This window comes from Eriocheir sinensis, unplaced genomic scaffold (assembly GCF_024679095.1).
Source record: "Eriocheir sinensis breed Jianghai 21 unplaced genomic scaffold, ASM2467909v1 Scaffold282, whole genome shotgun sequence".
Taxonomy (NCBI): domain Eukaryota; kingdom Metazoa; phylum Arthropoda; class Malacostraca; order Decapoda; family Varunidae; genus Eriocheir; species Eriocheir sinensis.
Window position 1 is genome coordinate 70,001 of NW_026111590.1, and position 26,174 is coordinate 96,174.

General features: G+C 43.5%; 1 protein-coding gene across 1 annotated transcript in view; it reads left to right on the forward strand.

Moving 5' to 3' along the window:
• LOC126991450 (uncharacterized protein DDB_G0271670-like) overlaps positions 1 to 26,174 on the forward strand; it is a 142,489-nt gene that overhangs the window by 45,180 nt on the left and 71,135 nt on the right. Inside the window, exon 2 of the mRNA XM_050850211.1 lies at positions 24,492 to 25,177. Coding sequence (XP_050706168.1) covers positions 24,492 to 25,177 — 686 coding nt within the window. The remainder of the gene's footprint in view (positions 1 to 24,491; positions 25,178 to 26,174) is intronic.

The window sequence follows — 26,174 nt, forward strand, 5'->3', positions numbered from 1 at the left end:
TAAAGTAGGATAAAAATTATGTGTGTGTGTATGTGTGTGTGTGTGTGTGTGTGTGTGTGTGTGTGTGTGTGTGTGTGTGTGTGTATGTGTGTGTGGCGAGGTGGGTTAATATCGCTACTGCAGAGTTTAATATTGCTTGTTCCTCCTCCTCCTCCTCCTCCTCCTCCTCCTCTTCCTCTTCCTCCTCCTCCTCCTCCTTCTCTTATTTCATACTCTTCGACCTTCTCCTATTGTCCTCTCCTCTTTTATACTTTTTGTTACTGCTATCTTTTTTTCTTATTCTGCTTCGAGAGAGAGAGAGAGAGAGAGAGAGAGAGAGATGAGTGTGTGTGTGTGTGTGTGTGTGTGTGTGTGTCACGTACTATCTAACACGTTGATCAGTAGCGCTATTATTAAAGTGAAACAAAGATAAGAGTTAGAGAGAGAGAGAGAGAGAGAGAGAGAGAGAGAGTCATAAACAAAATATCAAAATAGGAAAGTAATTTCGTCCTAAACTCTCTCTCTCTCTCTCTCTCCTTGTTCTCCTCTCCACTTCTTCAAATTGCATTCTTGTAATCTTTTCATCTTCTTTCCATTCTTCTCCTTAACTTCATTCTCTTAATATCTCTCTCTCTCTCTCTCTCTCTCTCTCATTCCCTTCACATTTCCTTGTCTCCCTTTCTCTCAATGCAAACCTTTTTTCTCTTCCTTTCCTTATTCCTTTCCTTGCTCTTTCCTTTCCTTCCCTTCCCTCTGATCCCTCCTTCCCTCTTTCCTTCCTTCGTTATGCTCCTCCGATCTCTTCAATTACGTTTACTTGCATTCTCTCTCTTCCGCTATTCCTTCCCGTCTTGTTTCCCCTTCGATCTGTCTTAATCTATATATCAAGAGGAATCGAAGCTTATTATGGTCCAAGGAGACGCATGTTTTATTTTACTATTTACTTATTTATTTATATTTTTTACTCTAAGATTCGTTCACTTTTAATCTTTACCATCAGTCTGTTTTATGATTCCCTCTTTTCCTTCCTCACCGGCAAATGAAGACAGAAAAAAGCAAGAAGGAAGGAATGGAAGGAAAAGAAGAAAGAAGAAAGAAGGGAAATAAAGAAGCAAGGAAGGAAGGAAGGAAGGAAAGACGAAATATGTAAAAAGGGTAAGAGAAAAAAAAAGTTCAGAGGAAAATTAAAATCCTGGACTGATGGAAAAAAATAGAGAATGAGACAAAAAGTGAAATAAATGAGAAAGCTTGAAAGGAAATGATAGTAACGAGAAGTGACTAATGATGAAAGTTAAGAGAATGTGCAATTATAACTTATGGAGCCAAAAACAGGAATAATGAGAGAGAGAGAGAGAGAGAGAGAGAGAGACATATACATTCAGAATACAAAAATACAAAAAATCCCAATAAAAGCCTCTGTTATCCTCCTGTGTGTGTGTGTGTGTGTGTGTGTGTGTGTGTGTGTGTGTGTGTGTGTGTGTGTGTATCGGCAGCTAAAAACATGCACAGGAAGTTAATTTCACTGGTATTGTTGCACACACATACGCACACGCCCGCATACATGAATACATGCATGCGTAAATAACACACATACATGCATACATTCATACAATCATACATGCAAACACACACACACACACACACACACACACACACACACACACACACTCAAACACAAACAGGATAATTGGAAAGTATTGGAAGAGAAAACAAATCAAGAATTGTTTTTAAGAAGTGTAAAAAGCAAAGATTCTGTTCCCTTTATATCCTCTTTGTTTCTGTTTCTGTCTGTCTGTCTGCCTGTCTGTCTGTCTGTCTGTCTGTCTGTCTGTCTGTCTGTCTCTCTCTCTCTCTCTCTCTCTCTCTCTCTCTCTCTCTCCCTTTCTATTTACATTTGTCTATTTCTGTCTCAAAATTACGCGCTCTATATAATTGTCACGCACTTTTCTTAATACATTTACAAATTCGTCCTCATTTCGACACACGCACACACACACACACACACACACACACACACACACACACACACACACACACACACACACACACGCACCAACGACCTGTGTATGGTAACGACGTGTTTAAGGTGCAGGTCGTCTCTTTGTGTTGGCAACAATGGCAGGGGGACGAGTGGCGTTATGAGGAGGAAGATGAAGAAGAGAGGAGGAGGAGGAGGAGGAGGAGGAGGAGAAAGACAGAGTAATGAAGGAAGACAAAACCTGAGAAACATGTAAAGAAATAATAGAAACTTGTTTAATTAAAGATTTGAAACTTCATGAACATTTATTATTACTAGCATTATTATTATTATTACTAGCATTATTATTATTATTATTATTATTATTGGCCAAAGACAGACTGGTTGATTATACCCCAACCTGGACTCGAACTATATGCCTGGCTGGGGTAAAATCATTATTATTATTATTATTATCGTCATTATCATCATCATTAATATAACTTTGTCATTACTATTGCTTTCGTGACCTTGCTAGTTCTGTGTATTCGGAGTATCATGCAAAGTTCAAATAGTTCTGAAACCACAACTTAATCAATCTCCGTGTTTCACCCTCAAATCCTCTCGTGCAGTGGTTGCGAGCACCGAATTTGCCCTCCAGCGAGTTCATGTGCGCTGCTTTGTGTGCTTGAGGCCGCCGTGGAGGAGGTCGCCAAGATGTTCCTCCGCACACAACCCGCAGCGCCGCCTCTCCTTCAACAACGTCCCCAGAGTTAGCTACGTAGCATTCCTGGCTAAAAAGAAAAATCACTTTACCGGGATAAGTTTGAAGGACATCTGCCACTTGTCGAGGAGGAGGACGAGGAGGAGGAGGAAGAGGATGATGGTGATGATGGTGAGGAGGAGTGGGAGGAGCAGAGTGGAGATGATAAAGAGGAGGAGAGAATATGACACACTTGAGGAGAGTAATTAAGGAGAGTGTGGTGAAAAAGTGTGACTGAATAAGGAGAGTTTGAGAGAGAGAGAGAGAGAGAGAGAGAGAGAGAGAGAGAGAGAGAGAGAGAGAGAGAGAGAGAGAGAGAGAGAGAGAGAGAGAGAGAGAGAGAGAGAGAGAGAGAGAGAGAGAGAAATGCATAAAGAGTTACGACAGAAACAGATGGATTACTGCACTCGAGATAATAAATAAGAGGAGGAGGAGGAAGGAAAAAAAAAAGAAGAGGAGAAGGAGGAAAAAAAAAGACCAGTGGGAGGAAAGTGAGGAAGGAAGAAAGGAAAATCATACATGCAAGAGACGTGCAAAAAGGAAGAGAGGAGGGAGCGGAGGAGGAGGTGGAGGAGAGAAGGATGGAGGAAAATAAACAAAGAGAAGAGATGCACGGGAGAGGAGGAGGAGGAAACACAGAAAAGGAATTTAGAGAAGAACAGGAACGACGTAAAATTAGAGAAAGGAAAACAGGAAGGGAAGCAAGTAATGTAAGATAATGGAAGGAAGGGAGGGAGGAATAAGGAAGGAAAGGAAGAGAGGGAATGAGGGAAAATCAAATGATGGGAGACAGTGAGAGAAACGGAGAGGAGGAAGTAGAAAGAAAGGATGTAGGAAAGGAGAAATGGTGATAAAGAGGAAGAGAGAGGGAGGGATGAAGAGAGAGGAAGGATGAAGGAAAGGAGAGAGGGTGATAACGATGGAGAGAGGGAGAAGGAAGAAGAGAGAGAGGGAGGGAGGGAGGGAGGTAGGATGTAGGAAAGGAGAGAAATGCAGTAAAGGAGAGAGGGTGATAAAGAGGAAGAGAGGGAGGGAAGAAGAGAGGGAGGGAGTGAGAGAGGGAGGACAAGGGTATGAAAGAGGGAGAGAGGGAGGGAGAGAGAATGTAGTAAAGGAGAGAAGAAAGACAGTAAAAGAGAGAGGGTGATTAAGAGGGAGAGAGGGAGGGAAGAAGAGAGGGAGAGAGGGAGGGAAAGGTAGTAATCAGAGGAAAAATTCACATTCCTCTCTCCTCCTTCTCCTCCTCCTACTCTTCCTCCTTTTCCCTTCCTCTCCTCCACTTCCTCCCTTTTCTCTCTAATCCTCCTCCTCCTCCTCCTCCCTTCTTCTTTTTACCAGTTTTGTATTTTTTTTAGTCTTCAATCTCTGTTTTTGTTCCTATTTTTTTTTCTGCCCTGTATTCTCTTTTTATTCCTTTTCATACCCATTTCCATTTTTCTTTTTCTTTTTCTCCTATATTGTTCTCTTCCTCTTTTTGCTCCTCTTTTCTTTCCTTTTCCTCTCGTTTTTGTGCACTCTTCGGTATTTTTTCTCTTCTCTTTCCTTATTCTTAACCCCATTTTATGTTCTTTTCCTGGTTCTCTTTCCTTAATTTTCTTTTTTTCTTTTACCATTTAAATTTTCTTTATTGACGCTTTCCTCCAAATTTCCCTTCCTTGTCTTCCTCTCTCCCTCCTTGTTTTCCTCTCTCCTTTCTTTGTTCCAAAAAAAAAATAAGTGAGATAAAGATGGAGAGAACACAACACCCGTTTCCTTCATTCAAAATTCCTTCTCTCTCTCTCTCTCTCTCTCTCTCTCTCTCTCTCTCTCTCTCTCTCTCTCTCTCTCTCTCTCTCTCTCTCTCTCTCTCTCTCTCTTCGGTTTTTCCCTTGATTTTACTTTCCATCTAAACTTTCTCATCTTCAATTTCTTCTTTTCTTCCCTCCTCTCGTTTTTGTCTTTATTTTTTTCTTAATTCAAAACAACACGGGATAGATAGATATAGACAGACAGACAGAGAGGCAACAGACAGACAGACAGACACCAGAGACATGTGTTGTTATACCTTCGCAGTCTCGTAATGCGGAACTAATTACTCATCACGTCCTGTACCGGTGAGCACTCAAGGGCCCGCCTGAGGGTGCAGCGTGGCCCTCGTCGGTGCGCTATGCCTCGCCAAGCACGCAGAACACACAGCCGCGAGCCAGGAGAGAAAGGGCAAACACCACCACCATCACCATCACCACCACCGTCACAAACAACAACAGCACCACAACAGCCTCATCAGAGAAGGCCATAATCATCACCACCACCAACACCATCACAACAGCTTCATCTCATAATGCCGCAGTCACCATCTACCATCTACTCTTTACTGTTATCTATTATGGGAGCGGCGAGTAGCAGGCTTTATTTTTGTACTTTTTTGTTGCCCTTGAGCCGTGTCCTTTGATGTAAACCCCCCCCCCCACCTCTCCTCTAAACGTGTTATCATCATTCACGACTATCACCATCACTATCGTCTCTTCACCATCATCACAACAGCTGCTTCTGGTAACGCCATAACCACCACCACTATCATCACTAAGCCTGTCATCACCATTCATCACCATCGTCGCCATTCATCCACTATCATTACTATCACAACCACTACGACAATATCAAACCACCATCATCATCCCCACCATTACCATCATCATCACCACCACCATCTCTAATCTCTTTATCCACTATTAACCTTAAGACCACTGCCATTTCTATTTCAATCATTAAGACTATGGATCATCTTAAAAATTTCGGCGCCCAGGCACACACATTTAACAGGGCTTTCGTAGGTGGTTATGTAATTTCCAGGGGTAGTTTTATGACCCTTCTGGTACCAGTCTGACAAAGTTTCTCTACCATGAACGTAAAAAAGAACTCATTAGAACCCGATTGATCTACTTTTTCGTCCTTTGGAATAGTTGATGTGAAAGCCGGAGGGGTCTGAGAGTACTGATCAAAGGTTCCGTCTGCCTGTCTGTCTCTCTGTCTGTCTGTCTCTGTCTCTCTCATATCCAAGAGTTCACCCACCGGAAGGTATTCAGCCCCAAACGGATAATATGGCAATTTCTGGCAGTAATGGAGGTCTTTGTTGAAAATGAATATCAGCACTTTTCAGCCAGGACTCACTGCGACATGTCTCCTTACAAACGTAGCGGCGGAAGCTCCCGAAAATAAAAATACCGGGAACATGGGAGAGAGAGAGAGAGAGAGAGCACTCACTATTAGCATAACGAAAGCATTACTATTCAGAATGGGATTAAAACTATTTTGTGACAGTATTATTTCGACATTTAGATTACTTTAGGTGCCTGGGGGGTTACGAGGTGCGCGCTGATCAACAAGGAACGTAATGAGATTAAATAAGAGTGAATGGACTGAGAGCTTCATGTCCTATATGAACCTGTAGTGTATACCTCGCCATCCTCATAAGCCCTCCTCACTAACCCTTCACTCCCTCCTCACAGCCCAACCTGCAGATCACCTTTACCTAGTCGTGTGTTTGTTTATATTTTTTAGCCGAAATAAACATTACCTCGCCCTTGCCAAGTCAGTTACTAGTAATAAACAACAGCTCTTATTTTAGTCCCATTTCTCCAGCAGCATGACAACCCATCACCACGAGTCTGTCTCTTCACCCTACAGAGCACCGCGTCTAGTGTCACCTTCGTTGTCTTCCTCTCACTTTCCTTGTCTTCCTCTCACTTTCCTTGTCTTCCTCTCACTTTCCTTGTCTTCCTCTCACTTTCCTTGTCTTCCTCTCACTTTCCTTGTCTTCCTCTCACTTTCCTTGTCTTCCTCTCACTTTCCTTGTCTTCCTCTCACTTTCCTTGTCTTCCTCTCACTTTCCTTGTCTTCCTCTCACTTTCCTTGTCTTCCTCTCACTTTCCTTGTCTTCCTCTCACTTTCCTTGTCTTCCTCTCACTTTCCTTGTCTTCCTCTCACTTTCCTTGTCTTCCTCTCACTTTCCTCGTCTTCCTCTCTTCTTCCATCCTTCCTTGGCCACGTGATCACAGGGGCCATGTTGTTCCCAAAAGAGCAACGCGAAATTCAAACTGATGCTGATACAATGGTGGTGTTATTTTTGTGCTTTAGATATGGTCAGGATCTTTAAGACGTACCTAAAACACACACACACACAAAAAAAAAAAACTATTGTATCAAGGTCAGTTTGAATTTCGCGCGGCTCTTTCGGTAGCAACATGGCGGCTGTGATGAAGGTTGCCAAACTCTTCTTTATTATGGCTCTGTTTCGCTCCATCCTCATCAGTCCACCACGCTGCCCTTCACTCCCTCCTTACAGCCCATCCTCCGGTCCCTCCCCAGCCACTCATCTACTCACTGGCCAGCCTCGAGCCCTGCCCCCTTCCCTTCCCCCTCACAGCGTAACCTTCACGGTATCATACACTAATCTGTCTTCATTAGCCCTCCAGCCTTTCCCTCGGCACCCTGACTTCCGCGTTGCCAGATTATCGTATTCACCACAACGTATTTATCATTTTTTAAGCCTCAAACTCTCGTACCTACACAAATAACGACAGAAAATCATCAAAGTTAGCATTAAAACTGTTATTTATTGAGGTTTGTGTTTTTTGCTATAGTTATCGGTCAGAAACTACGAAAATGCAATGCGATGAGTACGGTAATTTGGCAACGCTGCCTGACTTTCAATTTTCACTTACTATTAATCTTCCCATTAACTCTCTAAAGCCCTCTAGCGTCTATCTCCCCTACAGCAGCGGTGCAACCTTTCACTGTGTTCTTATCCCTCTCAAAGCATTTTCTCTCTAAGTTCCCCCTTCCATCCCTAACTTTTGCTTACTAGCCTTTTCCTCATCCATAGCATTTAGCACTTACTTTCTTACACTCTAACTTTTCCCTACTCCTCACTACTCCTTCAGGCACCCATAGCCATAAGTCCTGCTCCTTTCCCCACCGTCAACAATCCCCAGTTAGACTCTACTTCACTGCCCTCAACCTTACTCCCAAACTTCCCACCATTTCCTCAGCTCTGCACTGCACGCCCTCGTCTCCACACCCGCCCCCATAAAAATTCCAAATACATCCACATACTTCCAAAACGGCGCATATTCCTCGGTCCTCCTTCCTCACCCTTCCACCCTCAAGCCCCCAAAGTTTCTCGGCAGGTCCCTTTCTCAGCGCCCTTAACACATTCCCTTTTGAACCATGCAACGCAAACTCCCAACACAGCGCATGACCTCCTTCCCCAAGTCAGTCCCTTCTGCCTAACCATTATGAAGTTCTCCTACAGTTATTTTCACGTCCTTTTAGAACCATAAACTGAACCCTTAGATTCAACACAAATTCTCAGCACATCAGTCCCTCCTGCCTACCCATTATGAACCTTCCCAACAGTTCTTTAGATTCTTTAGATTCAACACAAATTCTCAACACAGCACATCAGTCCCTCCTGCCTACCCATTATGAACCTCCCTAACAGTTCTTTACCCACCCTCTCGTCCCCCTTCACCCCTCCCCTCACACACACACAACAGCATCCATACCCTGCAACCCTCTAGCCCACGTCAGAGGCCTTCCACTGCAGCAGGTTGAGGGGGGTTGTTGGGCCGTTCTTAGTTCTAGATGTTCCCCTTCCTTCCCCTCCTTCCACTCCTCGCCTCCTCCTGTCAGCTGAAGGGCCGTTGTTAGTCCTGGATAGTCCCCTTCCTTCCCCTTCTTCCTCTCCTCCTCCCTCCACTCTTCGCCTCCTCCTGTCAGCTGAAGGACCGTTGTTAGTAGTGGATAGTCCCCTTCCTTCCCCTTCTTCCTCTCCTCCTCCCTCCACTCCTCGCCTCCTACTGTCACCTGTTGGGCCGTTGTTAGTCCTGGATAGTCCCCTTCCTTCCCCTCCTTCCTTCCCTTCCTTCACTCTTCGCCTCCTCCTCTCAGCTGAAGGGCCGTTGTTAGTCCTGGACAGTCCCCTTCCTTCCCCTCCTTCCCTCTTTCCTCCCCTCCCTCCCCTCCTCGCCGCCTCCTCCTGTCACCCGTCCCGGAAAACGTGCAAACAAAAGAGCATTTCCACCCCTGAATGGCAAAAGTGGAGTCTCGCCGCGCATCCGGGAAATGAAGATAGGAGGAAAGGTTTTGTTTCCTCTCTTTTTTTATGGTGGGAAGCGTTTTTTTCTTTATGGTGAAGCGAAGGAAATTCGGTTTAGTTTAGGTTCAGGAAAGTTTGAGTGTGAGTTGCAGCACGGGTTTGAGGTTTTGAAAATTGAGGGTTTGTGAAAAAAATAGGTAGAAAAAAAAGGATTGCGAGTGTTGGGACAATGAGGGATGAGGATGAGGATGATGATGATGAGGATGATGATGATGATGAGGAGGAGGAGGAGGATGAAGAGGAGGAATGTGACGTGGCTTTAATGTCCATATGATGTACACCTTAAGCAAACTGTCTTAGAACTAACGTAAAAAAATGAAATAACACTAAATCACGCACACACAAAGACAGACAAGCAACAAGAGACAGATAGATAGACAGACATATAGAAAAATGACAGATATATACACACACACACACAGATAGACATTCAGACAGACAAGCCACAAGACAGATAGATAGACAAACAGACAGAAATGACAGATACACACACACACACACACACACACACACACACACACACACACACACACACACACACACACAGACATTCAGACAGACAAGCCACAAGACAGATAGATAGACAAACAGACAGAAATGACAGATACACACACTCACACACACACACACACACACACACACACACACACACACACACACACACACACACACACACACACACAGGCAGACATTCAGACAGACAAATAATAGACCCAGAGAGATAGAAAGAGACACACAGACAGATATAGAAATAACAGACATACATATAGACCGACACACAGAGAGACAGTTAGAGACAGACAGAAACAAGACACAGACAGATAGGCGCACACACAGGGACACACACTCATACAGACAGGAGACAGACACAGACACACAGGGACAGACACTCAGACAGACAGGAGGCAGACACACACACACACAGGGACACACTCAGACAGACAGGAGACAGACACAGACACACAGGAACACACTCAGACAGACAGGAGGCAGACACACACACACAGGTACACACTCACACAGACAGGAGACAGACACAGACACACAGGGACACACTCAGACAGACAGGAGGCAGACACACACACACACAGGGACACACACTCACACAGACAGGAGACAGACACAGACACACCGGGACACACACTCAGACAGACAGGAGGCAGACACACACACACAGGGACACACACTCAGACAGACAGGAGGCAGACACACACACACACAGGGACACACACTCAGACAGACAGGAGACAGACACAGACACACAGGGACACACACTCAGACAGACAGGAGACAGACACAGACACACCGGGACACACACTCAGACAGACAGGAGGCAGACACAGACACACAGGGACAGACACTCAGACAGACAGGAGACAGACACAGACACACATCTCCAAATACACGATAAACTCCACCACTTTATTCCCTGAGTGGAGGTTTATCGTGTGGGTAATGTGGATTGACGCCCCCCCCCCCCGCTGAGTTTGGTGACTAACTTTTTCCGTTCGTTTTCATTAGTCTCGTTGCGGAGCCAAACTTTATAACGAAACGGTCGGAATTAGAGCACAAATAATCCTTAACCCCAAAGTTCGGCGCCGCATGTCCTGTTGCGCGCCGGGCTTCGTTAATTAATAATTCAAAACACGGACTTACTTACCCCAGCCACTTTCTGCACCACTCGAGCGATGATCTGTTTTTTAATTTAATGTTTATCTGAAGTCTCGCCCGACCACTCAATGAAGTCTCGCTCGACCACTCAATGAAGTCTCGCTCGACCACTCAATGAAGTCTCCCCCGACCACTCAATGAAGTCTCGCCCGACCACTCAAGCAATGATGTTCTGTAATATAACGTTTTGATGATCTGTTTTTGAATGTGATGATTACTATTGAAGTTCCTTACGACCACTCAAGCGATGTTCTCTAATATAATGTTTTAATGACCTGTTTTGTAAGATGGTAATTAAATGAAGTCCCTTATGACCACTAAAATGATGACCTGTTCTCCAATGTAATGTTTAATTGAATTCCCGCCCGACCAGACACCAACCAACACAGGGAATTTGATGACTGAACGAATCCCTTAACGCCTTAGAATCATGGGCCCACTCAAGCGAATATCTGTTTCCCAATATAACGTTTGATGGAAATCCCGCCCGACGAGCCACCAGCGCAGAAAATTTGATTAGTGAGCCGATTCCTTAACGCCGGAGCTGTCACTCTCCTCCTGCGTGAATGTTTTGCTCCTTTCCTGCAAGACGTTTCTCATTTTGGTAATACGTATTTTGATCACATTTCTTTGGCGTCTCGCGTAGAATCTTAGGACACGTGTCACCGCAGAAATGTGATAAAAATTCGTATGTAGAAATAAGAACCGTCTTGAAGAAATGGAGCAAAACACCGACACAGGAGGAACACCAGAGCTCCGGGGACGTGGGTGAGGGAGTGGCTTAAGGGCGGCGACGGAGCACTTGGGTAAGGAGGAGACGAACAAGCAATGACAACACAATACACAGCTCCGGGGAGGCGGCCACCGGGGAAGCTTGAAGGCGATGTGACGGTGTGTTCATCAGCGGTGTTCATAGGTAATGTGTGAGATGACGCGCACACACACACACACACACACACACGTACATTCTCTCTCTCTCTCTCTCTCTCTCTCCCTCTCTTTTCTTTCCTTTTCCGTCTTTCCTTCTTTTTCTTTCTTGTTTTCCTTTTCTTCCTTTTTTCTTTTCTTTCTTTTCTTTATCATTTTTCATTTCTTTTCTTTTCTCTCTTATTCTCTCTCTCTCTCTCTCTCTCTCTCCTCAATCTATACTCGCCGCCGTCCTTCCCTTCATCAACTATGCACCATCTTCCAGACCGTACCACGTCCACCCACCTCCTTAACCTCTCCCCCCCCTCCCCCTTCCCACACACACACGCTCTCCTCCATCACCTCCTATATCACTTGGTCCCCTTTGGTCCTCTCCACTAATACCCACCCACACCTTCCACCTCCTTCCTTGGCACTCTTAGTTATTTCACCTCATACTCCACCCAAGTCCACTCACCAATCTCGCCATTCATAATCTATTCGCTTCAACCACACTCCATGTTTTTACCTTCCACAGCATACTTCCTTTTAACCATTCCACATATCCCTTCCTCTTCCACTCTTACGCTCCTTATTGCACACACTCTATCGCCTCCAGCATCCACATAATTGCCTCCTTCTTTACCACATTCGTCCTGATTCCACTCACTCCATCTTCCACCTCCCCCTAATATTTCACTTGCCTCCTTTTCCACTCTTGTTCCGTTCCATATTGCACACACTCCGTTCACTCCTTAACACACGCAGCTATCTCCCTCCTCTCCCACATTTGCCCTTCTTCCCTTACCTCCTAACCCACCTCTAACGCTACACTTACTTCCTATTTTGTTCTTTTTACGTTCCATATCACACGCAGCTATCTCCCTCCTCTCCCACATTTACCCTTCTTCCCTTACCTCCTAACCCACCCCTTACGCTACACTCTTGGCTCCTTATTTTCCTCTTATTACGTTCCATATCACACCCTCTTTACTTCCCCCCACACAGCTACCTCCCTCCTCTCCTCTATCCACCTTCCTTTTTCCCTTAACCCCACACCACGCATCCAATTTTAACAAGTACTCACTGACATCTGCGGCTCTTTGTTGATTGCTGCACCACTGTATTCCACGTTGACCTCACCACACTGTATACCGTCCCCTTCCCCACCCCTCACTATCGCCCCACCCAGACACGCCGTAACCGAGTGCCTGACCATCATCCAATCAATCGTAGTTTAACCTCCGCGTCCCCCACAACTGTACATTCGTTTACCAATTAACTCTTTCAATGCGGGTCTCGGCCTGGGCAATCACAGCGTCATTCTAATAACTGGCTCTCCCCTCTTGTGAACGGGTCAGTAAGTGAGGACGCCGGAAGCACAGACGAGGGAAACTGTGGTCACCAGGAAGTTGCAGCAAAGATCGAGTACGTGAGCAAGAGATTCATGTCCAGAACAGGCCCAGAACAAGGAGATGAGGCAGAGATGAGTTCCAGCGTGTGATGCTGCGTGTACCCTCCCCGTGCCGGCGTGGTGTCTTCTGCCATCCTGTATCGTGAGACATCCCATCCTGAACTTCGCATCGCGGACCCCAATCTTTACTATCACAGAGTAACTAAGTGAAGCATCTAAGTGTAAAAAAGTACCAAGGAGGACCCAAAAAGCGATGCAAAAAGTGGAACAGGTCACAAGAAGAAGAAGTGATTGTTGAATCCTGGTTATATATACATACATACGTCATCATTTGCTTCTATAATAATATAAATTAACTTGGGTGGGTCAGATCCCGACAAGCAGTCGACAAAAGACACGGAAATTCATGTATGTATTCAGGATGGGATGTCTCACGATACGGGGATGTCTGACGACACCACACCGGGGTGGGGCGGGCTTGTATAGTTGCGTGTGCAGGGAGCGTGTCATCCAGGTTCATTACAGACTCGGGAGCGGGTCCGTGCCGCAGCGAGTCAGGCGTGTGTAGGATGACGTCCTCCCGGGAGTGTGTTTATTACTACTATTATTGTTCGCGAGAGAAGAATAGATCTTAATTCAATGGGTAGATATTTATAACCTGATGTGTGCAAGACGTTCTCCAGGGAAAGTGTTTTTATTAAAAGTATAATTTTTGCCGAAAGATGAATAGATGTTAATTCAAAGGTATATCTATGTAACTTCAATACGACATTTAACTGTGTGCTTAAAAGTCTCCCATGAAAGGGTGCGTATACTGTCATTTTGAGTCGAGGAAAAGAAGTTGATGGAAGGCGTTTTTTATCATAACCATATCTAAAGCAAAAGTTCTCCATGTCCTAAAAATGAAAAGAATAAAAGAAAGGAAAACAAAACTCGCGAAGAGCCAGACGTGGATTTGTAGCGATTCTTGGTGTGTTCCTTGGCAACAGGAGAAATGTTTCCTCGAATTTCGCCAGATTAAGCCGCGTTCCTATTGGGATGGGGGGGAGGAAAGGGGGGAGGGGGAGGGTCGAGGATTGGCGGAGGCTGTGAAACGACAACGAGGAGGAGGAGGAGGAGGAGGAGGAGGAGGAGGAGGAGGAGGAGGAGGAGGAGGAGGAGGAGGAGGAAAGAAGAAAAAAGAAAAAGAAAGAAGAAGAAGAAGAAGAAGAAGAAGAAGAAGAAGAAGAAGAAGAAGAAGAAGAAGAAGAAGAAGAAGAAGAAGAAGAAGAAGAAGAAGAAAGAGAAAAAGGAAAAAAGAAAAAGAAAGAAGAAGAAGAAGAAGAAGAAGAAGAAGAAGAAGAAGAAGAAGGACAAAGAGAAAGAATAGGACAACGAGAAAGAGGAGGAGGACAGTGAGGGGTAGGAAGATAAGAATGAGGAGGAGAAGGAAGAGGAAAGGAAAGCGGAAAAGGAGAAGGAACAGGTTAGGGCGGGTGGGATGGAAGGCAAAGTACATATACATAAGACCAAGCTTCCCCGCATCTCCAGGCAACTAAACAACACATAACCCTCACGACCAGTCTTGTATGCAGCGCTCACGGCAGCAGACCAACGCTTTCTAATTAACCTGAGAAACACCTGTAGCGGGAACACCTAAAGGGGAACGAACGGGAGGCTGCAGGTGGGTCAGTTTGCAGGTACTGGGGATATTACAGGTCATGTCACGGGTCACTCACTGGTTTCTGGTGAGCGACCCGAAACACCTTATGGGAGCGTAGGGAAGGTTACAGGATAGATACAGGCTGCAGGACAGGACAGAAGAATAAAGGGAAGATCTATATTGAAATGCATATAGAAGTATCATGAGGGAGAGGATGTTAAAGGGGAAGGTTGAAGGCTATACTACAGGCTGAGCCGCAGTAAAAAAAGAGCGAAAAAAAGGAAATTGAGAGAAAAAAGAAAGTAAAAAAATGTTTTGTCGAATGGTGCCAAAATAAAGGGGAACTTATATTGTTAGAAGAGCCTAAAGAAGTATCATAAGAAAAAAGAGGGAAGGGAAGGTTAAAGTTTATAATAGCGACCAGGGAACATTGTACAAAGTGAAAAAAAATTAGCTTGATTGGCCTAAGAATAGAATAAAAAGGGGAAGGACTGGTTCTGTGCAGTGAGAGGACAGGATACAGAGGCGTTGTAGAGATTTTAAAGAGAAGAGAAGAGAAGAAGAGGGAAGAAAAAGAAGGAAGGAGAAAAAGAAGGAAGAAAAAGAAGAAGAAGAAGAAGAAGGAGGAGAAGAAGAAGAAGGAGGAGAAGAAGAAAAAAAGAAGAAAAAAAGAAAAGAAGAAAAAGAAAAGAAGAAGAAGGGAAAGGAAAAGGACAAGAATAAGGGAAAGAATAAAGATAAGGAGAGGGAGGAGGAGGAAAAGAAGAAGAAGAAGAAAGCGAAAACGAAGAAGAAGAAGAAGAAGAAAAAGAAGGAAGAAGCAGAAGAAAAAGCAGAAGAAAATGAAAAATAAAGAACAGAAATAAAACGAGAGGAGAAGGCTACAGTTTATAGGTTACAAGTAAGGAACACGGCAGCCACCCAGCAGGCCAGACACTAGACGGGGTGAGATGAAGATAGAAGGGCAGCAATTATGTTCATCCCATCCATTAACTAATTCCCTGGACGGTGGTGGTGGTGGTGGTGGTAGTGGGAATGGGGAAGGTGGGGGGGAGTGTATGTGTGTGTGTGTGTGTGTGTGTAGATTTAACCACCTAAATCTACATGCGTGGTTAATACTGGCTAGAATCTCACTCTCACTCTCACTCTCTCTCTCTCTCTCTCTCTCTCTCTCTCTCTCTCACACACACAAACACTACTACCATCCTCGTCTTCCACAAACACAATCACCGTCTTACACAAACACTAACCTTCTCTTCCTACACAAACAAACTTCTATTTTTTTCATACGCTTTTGTTTACAGTTTCGGGCTGTTGACGCGGGCCGAGCCAGGTGGGGAAGGGGAAAGGCAGAGGGAAAGGGTGAAGGAAAGGGAGAGGGAAAAGCAAGCGGCGTAGAGGAAAGGAAGAAAAGGCAGACAGGGTAGAAAGCATCCTCCCGAAATTGACCTCTCTTTTTGGTTACGCTTCTGCACTCCTTTTTTATTGCGGCAGTAGTTAGCGGACTTTTTATTCTGAGTTATTTTATGTTTCTTTTTTGCCCTTGAGCTGCATCCTTCACTGCAAAAAAATGATATACCAGAACACAAACACCCGGAGAAAAAGGGAGAGATAACCAGGTAATGAAGATGGAAAAAAGAGGAAAATAAAAGAGACATATAAGTTGAATAATGGAAACACCACTAATAGCACACGAGAAACAGACAAACAGGGGAACAAATGAGGAAGATGACCAGGCAGAGACATGGAAAAAAAGAGGAAAAATAAGAGGTACATTAGGGGAATTAGGGGCATTTCTAAGGGAGGGTGTGGAGGTATAACAGGGGGGAGTTGGAGAGAGAAGGGAGGAGGAAGGGGAAGTCAGACACGCCAAAAGGGGAAGAAGGGAGGGAGAGAAGGGAGGAAGGGAGGGTAGACATGGAAAAGGGAGGGAGGAAACAGCACAGGATAAGCACAAGATAAACAGACAGAAGGGAACAAAAATGGATGATGGAAAAAGGAAAAAAAAGGATGTGTATAAGGGAAATGAAAGGATTAACACTGAAAACACAAGATAATCAGATAAAGGAGAAACAGAAGGGAGAGAGGACAGAGTAGTGAAAGAAAGGAAAAGAAGGGGATCATAGGAAAGAGGGAAGAAAGGGGAAGACGTAGGAGAATGATGGGATAAAGGGAAAAAGGGAGAGGACACAAAATAAACAAAAGGTAACCGGTGGAAGGAAGAGAAATAATATAAAGGAAGGTTAAAGAAGGTCAAGAGGAAGAGATGGAAGATTAAAAAAAGGAACAAGAAAGATAAGAAAAAGAGGGAAAACGGGAAGAGAAACGGTGAAATTGCAAAGAAGAAGAGGGAGAAGGAGAGAAAAGAAGGCAAGAGGAGAGAAAAGAAGAGGGGAAGAGGAGAGAAAAGAAGAGGCCAAGAGGAGTGAAAAGAAAAGGCCAAGAGGAGATGGTACGCCCACTCTCCAGTACCTCCAGTAAATATAGTCTCCTCCTCCTCCTCCTTCTCCTCCTCCTCCTCCTCCTCCTCCAACACCACCACCACCTTGTTATCTTTTGCCTATACCTCTTCCTCCTCCTCTTTCTCCTCCTTCTTCTCCTCATCACCATCCTCCTCCTCCTTCTCCGTCGTTTAATTAATTACTATTTTTTTATATTATTTTCTCATGCTCCTCTGGGTTCATAACTACTTACCTATACCTACCTACCTACCTACCTACTTACCTACTTACCTGCCCACCTACGCACGTCAGTCTTATCCTCTGCTAAGTATCCGTCGCACCCAATCTTTTTCTTTCGTGCTTCAAAGAAAAAAAGTATTAAAAATGGTGTATTAATTAAGTTTTATAAGCGCTCCGAACAGCTTCCAGAGAGTGTTCGAATCCATCTACCTCGCCCTAAACCTAAGTGGCTGTATCGCTCACTTTTTATTTTGCACACATTTTAGATTCAGCTTCGAGCCTTCGCCGGCGCGCGTAGTTTGTCTTTTTACGCACTCCTCGACGCTCCTTTAAAGGCTCGTAAGACTTTATCGCTCATTTTCGATACACTTTGCGTTCCTTGAAGATTTTGGTTTTAAGATCTTCGCCATTATCATTCGCTATATCAACTTTTTTTCCCACACGTTGCTACACAGTTTCGTTATGGTGATATCAGAGTGCAGTTTGCCATTTTTGAATTCTGCTAAACACACATACACAGACCCCCTCCCCCCCCCCCCCACACACACACACGTTCAAATCTCACTTTTTGAAGACTCACAAGACCCCATTACCGTCTTTTTAATCTTTCTTCGGACTCCCACAACGCAAAGCACAAAGCCTCCTCTTGACACGCAGCACAAAAGTTCAGTACCTTTGTTCCTGCGGCTGAAAGAACAGACAAATCATAATCTTCGTCACTTTTCTCGCTCACTTTCCTTTTCCTTCCATATTTCTTCTCTTCCTCGTTTTTTCCCTATTTCTTCCATCAATTAATTTTTCTTTCCCATCCCAATGTACTTTTGTTTTGCTTTTCCTTTCGCCTTCTGCTTTAATTCCCCTTTTCTTCTCTTTTTCTTGTTCACTTTCTTTCTATTGCCATATTTCTCCTCTTTTTCGCCTTTGCTGTATATTTTTCATTCCTTCCATCAGTCTCTCCTTTCTTCCCATCTCACACTATTAAATATATTCTTCCTTCCCTTTCTAGGCTATATAATTTTTACTTTCACATTCTCTTTAATAATCTCCTTCCACTCTTCTCCCTTTTACAGACGCTATTTCATGCTATCAAATATTCTGTCGTCTTTCCTTAATTTTTCCTTTTTGCCATTAAATTTTTCCTCTCCTCCCTATTTGATTACATTAGGCAGGTCTTTATTTTTTCAACTCATACACAAACTACTTCACATATTAGTATTTTCATCATATTTCTTTTCCTATTTTTCATCCTCTTTCTTTTCTACTTCTCTTTTTTTTCTCTGTGTTCATCTTTCTTTTCCCATTTTTCTTCCTCTTTCTTTTCTTCTTCTTTTCCTTTCTCTCTCTGTATCTCTCCTATCCACATATTATCTTTTTTTCCAGTTCTTCTTCCCTTTGTCTCTGTTTCTCTCTACTTCCTACTTTTGTCTCTAATCTTCCTTTTCTTTCTTCTCTCTCTCCACCTCCGTTTCTCTCTCTCCGCATCTCTATCTTCTTCCTCTTCCTCTTCCTTTCTCTACATATCTTTGTTTGTCCTCCTTCACCTCCTGGCTTTTCTACTATTCTCCTTTCTCTATCTCCTTCTTTTTCTTTACATTTTTTCTTCTTCTAAATATTTCATCATGAGTTCAGAAGCCAGGAGTCCATTACCTTTCCTTCTGCTCAAGCTCTTCTCTCCTCTACTACCTCCCTTCCTTCCCCTCCCAAGCTACCTTCTGCGCACCCCTTCCCTCTCTCTCCCCATCCCCCCTTTCCCATTCCCTCCATTCTCCCCCCTACCCTTCTACTCCCATTCCCATCCCCAAACACACCTGCACCGGGAGACAAATGGCAACAATAACTCTAGGGAGGAGGAGGAGAAGAGGAGAGGAGGGGAGGAGAGAGGAGAGAAGAGGAGAGGGGAGAAGAAAGGAGAGGAGGGGATGGGAGGAGGAAGATACGTGGGTGACAAGCAGAGTATATACAAGTTTCTGAGTAATAAGATTTTCAATATAACAAAATTACCTCTTTCTTTGTTGTTTTTTTACCATTATTTTGAACGTACGATTACTTTACCTATCAATAAATCTATTTACCTATCTATCTACCTATAAATATATCCTTCAACAGAGAGGTTTTATAATGAATATTGCGTGGATGGAGCAAGCACCTAATTTAACTTTCCCTTAACTGCTAACTCTGCCTAAGCGAAAATGTTTGTTTGTGTGTGTGTGTGTGTGTGCGTGGGCGTTGGGGGCAAGAGTGCGCCGGGAGGGGGGGTAGGTTACTGGGGAGTAGATGCTGAGGTGGCTGAGTACAGAAGAGTGTGGGAAGATGGGTGGGCAGAGGGGAGGAGTGGGAGATGAAAATGTGGGAGAAGTGGGTGCAGGGAACCGTAGAGAGTATGGGTGGGTACGAAGGTGTGTAGGGGGGATGTATGTGTGTATGTAGGAAGGATGGGAGGTGAATGGGAGAGGTTTTCAGAGTACGGGAGGGGCTCTTGCAGGGTGTATGGGAAGGGATGGCAAGGTGTACTGGAGCGGGGTCTACAAGGTGTTGACAGGTAAGATACAAATGCAGGTAATCGTGAGAATTTCCGTCACGCCTCACGCTGAACTGAACTTGATAATGACGGTGATAATGATGCTGTTGTTTTGTGAAGGAATGGCGTAAGCTTGTGTTTTAATGGTGTGTGTGTGTGTGTGTGTGTGTGTGTGTGTGTGAGAGAGAGAGAGAGAGAGAGAGAGAGAGAGAGAGAGAGAGAGAGAGAGAGAGAGAGAGAGAGAGAGAGAGAGAGAGAGAGAGAGAGAGACGTGTGTGTGTGTGTGTGTGTGTGTGTGTGTGTGTGTGTGTGTGTGTGTGTGTGTGTGTGTGTTATCAGATAATTAAAGCAATAATGAACAAAACAATTAAAACTTTTCATTATTGGAATATTTTCTTTTTCTTCTCTATCCCTTTCCTCCCTTTCGTAACCTTTTTCTTTACCCTCTTTTTTTACCCTTTTTCTTTATTCTTGCTCTTCTTTTATTCCTCTCCTTTTCTCTTTCTCGTTCTCTTCCTCTTGTTTTCCCCAATTCTTCTCTTGCTTTGCTATTTCCTTTTTCTGTTTCACTCCATTCCTGCTTTTCCACCCTTTTCTCTCTTTTTCCTAATCTCTCTCTCTCTCTCTCTCTCTCTCTCTCTCTCTCTCTGCTATTTCCATTTTCTGTTTCTCTCCATTCCTGCCTTTTCACCCTTCTCTCTCTCTCTCTCTCTCTCTCTCTCTCTCTCTCTCTCTCTCTCTCTCTCTCTCTCTCTCTCTCTCCCCGTCTCCCTCTTTACCTCTTATCAGTATTCTCTTCGCCTCTCCGTCCCTCATCCCTTCCCTCCCGCGGCTCTAACATTTTCCCTTTCATCGCCAGGTGTTCGGGTTGACGAGAGCGAAAGGACGCCGCCCGACGCAGGTGTTCCCTCGTCAGGTGTTGATGTCACGCAATGGCGGCGGGAACACAGGTAAAACAAGCGGATAGAGACACGGATGTTCTATTGAAAGCGAGCATCGCAAAAGACGAGTAAGAGCGGTGAAAGGCCGAAGAGCAGAGAGGAACGAAATAGTCAAAGAACGGAGGGAGAGAGAAAAGGTTAAGGAACAAAAAACAAGGAGAGGATAAAAAGGGGATGAAAAAGTGAGGAACAAAAAGGAACGAGGAGAAGGGGAGGGAAAAGAGCAGAGGGCAGAGACCGGGGATAAAAACAGAAAAAAATAGCAACAAAGAGAGAGAGAGAGAGAGAAATAAAGTTCTGGATGTGAGAGACATAGACGAAAGAAAGAAAAGACAACGAGTGACTGAACAGGAGACGAAAAATAAGCCCCAGGAGGAAAAAAATAAAAGGGCAGTAATGTCGTTTACAAGAAGAGAGGACAAAGAATGAAGGATACGGAAGAAAGAAGGATAACAAAGCACTAAGTAGAAAGAAAGAGAGAGAAAAATATAGAAGTTGTGGAGATCAAAATGCGGCAGGAGAGATAATGTAATAGGGAAGAGACTGTGACGAACAAGAGATAAAAAAAAGAACAGAGGAGATACTGAAAAAAAGGAATGATTGATGGACAGTGACGTGCGGGAGGTAGACAAATGGTACACACAGAAGCTGCCCGTCTGGTGGGTGGAAATAAATAATGGAGGGGAGTGCTTATCGCTGACGCATATATAAAGGTGGAAAGGTTACGTATATCTAAGCTGCAAAGGAAAGAGTGGTTCAACGCTTAAAGATACACACAGAATCTGCCCGTCTGGTGGGATGAAATGAAAAATGGAGTGGAGAGCTTGCCGTTGACGTATATATATATAAAGGTGGAATGGTAACGTATATCTGAACTGCAAAGTAGAGTGTATCAGCGCTTAACAAAGAAAGATACCTCGAATAAAACGCATTAGTAAAAGTAAGTACCAGGAAAATTGATGGAAAAAGCTGCGGTAATGTGACAGAAGTAAAAACAATAATGAAAAAGTAAAAAAAAGGGTAAGAACAGAGTATTAATAAAGTGAAAACGTAACAAAAAAGAGGAAAAGGAAGTAAAAATCAAAAGGAAACAAAATATTCGACTGACGCTTTTGATCAAATAAAAAAAAAATAGACCTTAGTAACAAGAAGAGGGTGAGTGAGAAGCGAGCGGGGAGTTTTTTTTTCTCTGTACTTTTTTTGTTGCCCTTGAGCCGTCTCCTTTGCTGCAAAAAAAGAGTAGTGAGACGAGTAGCGGGCTTTTTTTTCTCTGTACTCTTTTTGTTGCCCTTGAGCCGTCTCCTTTGGTGTAAAAAAAGAGTAGTGAGACAGAGGAAAAGGTCACGTGGTCTAAGTCTAAGGTACCGCAGAGAAAGTATTAGGAAAGCGTCGCCTCAGAACCCAACACAAGAACGCTACTGACGCCGGTGATGGAGTGGAAGAGACGTGACCGGTGAGCCGAACGAACGCGCACACAAACATCTGTTGCCTGTTTTTTGGAGTCAGCATAAAATATAAAGTGTTTACGTGTTGTGTGTGGAAAGAATGTGCCGTGACACTGTACAGCTGAATAATGAAAAAGACAAAACTTGCACGATACACGAACTGAAATAGAGGCGAAAAAAAGAAAACAGGCACAGATTGAAATAAACAATAGTGGGGAAAAAAACTACGCGATATAGGAAGTGAAATATTAGAGGAAGCTTAGTATTAAGACTTCAATAAACAAGTGATCCGAAAAAAAACCACACGATACATGAAGTGAAATAGGAGAGTTAACTGAAAATCAAATAAAAGAGGTTTAAATTTCAGTATAAAATAGATTCAAAAAATACACGACACAAGAACTGAAACATTAGACGAAGCTGAAAATCAAATAAAAGAAGTTCGAATTTCGGTATAAAATAGATCCAAAAACTACACGATACAAGAACTGAAACATTAGACGAAGCTGAAAATCAAATAAAAGAAGTTCAAATTTCAGTATAAAATAGACCCAAAAACTACACGATACAAGAACTGAAACATTAGACGAAGCTGAAAATCAAATAAAAGAAGTTCAAATTTCAGTATAAAATAGATCCAAAAACTACACGATACAAGAACTGAAACATTAGACGAAGCTGAAAATCAAATAAAAGACAAGTAAAGATTTCAATAAACAACATCGCCGTACGAAACTATACCATGCAAGAAGTAAAATAGGAGAGGAGACATTAGAGAAACTGCAATAACACAGTGAAAATATCCGTAATAAAAAGAGGAGGTTGAACACTGAACAAAAGAAAGTAAAAATCGAACACTAGAAATTGCAATAGTGTGAGGTGTTCCAAAGGCTGACTGGACCAAAAGAACAAAAATGACATAACTAAAAGTGTTTCAGGAGAGGAAGCGAGAGCCGGAGAGCAGAGGAAACTAATAACAGAAAAAAGGAAAGGCGATTACAAAAGATATGAAAATGAGGTTATTAGATTTAGACGCTGGTCGGATTACTGAGTACGACGAAGGAGATCAGGAATGAAGTGAATATTAATAGCAAGATATATAAAAAAAAAAGGAAGAACAAGGTAAAAATTAAAGTAGAAGATCAGGATTAAAGTGAATATTAAAAGCAAGCAATAATAATAAAAGGGAGAACAAGTTAAAAAGTAAAGTAAAAGATTTGGATTGAAGTGAATATTAAAAGCAAGAAATAATAAAAAAAAGAGAGAACAAGGAAAAAAATAAAGTAGAAAATCAGGAATGAAGTGAATTTTAAAAAGCAAGATATATAAAAAAAGGGAGAACAAGCTAAACAGTAAAGTAGAAAATCAGGAATGAAGTGAATTTTAAAAAGCAAGATATATAAAAAAAGGGAGAACAAGCTAAACAGTAAAGTAGAAAATCAGGAATGAAGTGAATTTTAAAAAGTAAGATATATAAAAAAAGGAGAACAAGCTAAACAGTAAAGTAGAAAATCAGGAATGAAGTGAATTTTAAAAAGCAAGATATATATAAAAAGGAAGAACAAGGTAAAAAGTAAAGCAGAAATATTTCATCGTTTGTTATACCTGCATATTCGCGATGGTTAACGAGGATACAAATGACAAGAGGAAATGAATAAAAAATAAACGAAAAAAACTGGAAACAAGCGGGAATACCAACAGAGCGAAAGCTGCAACATAAAAAAAAATATAAAGTAAAAATAAAAAATATAAAGACGTATAACTGGAAACAGAGTGGAGGCTGCAACAGAAGAGAGCTTGGAAACAGAACATACGAATACACAACTGACGTAAGCTCATCCGATTGAAGAAAAATATATCTGGTGAATCTGCTGTTAGTGAAAGTAAAAAGTGATTTGACAAGATAAATCATTTCAGCGTAAAATACAACACATGCAGAAACAATATTAATAAATTCAAAAGCAGGGCGCGTTATATATCATGAATAAGAAGATTACAAAGGATTTCAGGCAAAGGAGGAATTAATAAGAGACAGAAAAGAAGGAAAATATGATACATACAAGTGACTGAAGAAAAACGTGTGAATAATAAGTTCTATAATAATTGTCCCATACAGAATACGCAATAGGAATAAACAGAAGAATAACGAGTGAACTGTGTAGAGAGAATAAAAAGGAAAACGTGGAAGAAAATATACGAATTAGAAGTGAGAATCAATACAGTAAAACACGATGAAGATGAGGAGGAGAAACTGCAGGAGATAAATCACACACAAACTCGCTGGAAACAGAAAACAAAAGAAAGGGGAAGAAAAGAAGCTGCGAGCGCTGATTCAGAAAGAGAAAAAATCATGCAGAAAAATGTGACTCCGGGTGTACTTTTGTGTGTCGTTGACTAATTAGGTTGCCTGGGCAGCAGCGAGACAAGGTGAGCAGTGACCCCTTTCCCCCTCCCCCCCTCCCTCCCCCTCACCGCCACCATAGGGCTCCTCGGACTCACGGTGTTCGCTCGATGGACACCGAACAAATCCTCCTCCCTCTCCCGCTCCTCCCGCTCCTCCACCTCCTCCTCTTCCTCCTCCTCCTCTTCCAAGTCTCTCTTCCCTCCAGACAAATTCCTCCACCGGTCAACCTCCACCACCTCCTTCTCCAGCCCCTCCTCTTCCTCCTCCTCCTCCTCCTCTTCCTCCACTACTCTTGTCCTTCATCCTCTCGATATCCACTTTTTGGGTGACCCGTATGGTCCACCTGCACCCACCCCCTCCACCGGGCACCCACACAAGGAGTCCACACCCTCAGGTCACCCACACCCACTGCACCCACCGCCCTCACCCTGCACAGCCTCCTCGCCTCATCCACTCACCCAAATGCCAACATCCAGTGCGTCAGAGAACACAAAACGACCTTCGAGTCTATGGAAGAACGAACTGCCCCTCGCCACTTCCCTCCCGCCCACGCCTTCCTCGCCCCCCGCCCCCCTCAGCAGCCTGCCCAAGATCCAGGTGTGCGGGCGTGGGGGCGTGTGGTGGGCGCTCAACGCGGGGGTGCTGCTGCTGTATCGAGACCTGCACGCGCGTGGTCTCTGCAGCAGCGTGAGGGCCGAGACGGTGCCGCTTTTCAAGGTAAGCTGATGATGATGATGGTGATGTGTGTGCGTGGGGGGGGTTAGGGGGTTAGGGGGAGGGGTTGCCTCTTTGTATGACTGTGTTTGTGCTTTGCTTTGTCTCTGCATCTGTCGGTCTCTTTGTCTCTCTGTGTTTACCATCTGACGGAAACACACACACACACACACACACACACAGACAGACATACAGACACACACACACACACACAAACCCCAGGAACAAACAAACGATCAAAGCGACGCGTGCCAGATGGTGCTGTGTATTCATCACCGGAAGTGTCTGTTGTATTCGCTATAAAGAAACTCAGAGAAGAAAATAGACTAGATATAAAGGTCACAAGGAAGATCGATAATAACATATAGAGAGAGAGGAGACTGTTACCAAGGCGACGCTACGGAGCACACCTGAGCAAAAACAGGTACAAAACAGGTAGAAGAAAAAGCTCGGAACGGAGAGGAGAGGTAAGCAGGTGGGGGAGAGTGAGGATTAGCGGTGCCAGATTATCGTACCAAAGTCATCGTATTTTCTGGTTTCTGTCTCATGGCTTTGACAAACAAACACAATAATTACCGATTTTAACGATATCTATAATCTAATCTCGTTATCGGGGTTGGGATGACAGTTTTTGGTTGGAAGTCGGCAAATACAAGAGGCTGAGTACGACAATCTGGCAACGTTGGTGAGGACATAATGGTTAAGGAAAAATGGACGATAACAAGACAAATAAAAAAAAAATTAATGATCTGGTTCGTTGACTGCGTGTTATGGCTATAAACCAATTAGGAGCCGAGTTAATGATGTTTATAGATGTTTGGTTGCAATAGCGATGCATAAACTAATCAGTGGAAGACATACAACAGGGAGGGAGTAACCTTGAAAATTAGGCATGGATGAACCTTGAAAATTAGGGATGGAGTAACCTTGAAAATTAGGGATGGATGAACCTTGAAAATTAGGGATGGATGAACCTTGAAAATTAGGGATGGATGAACCT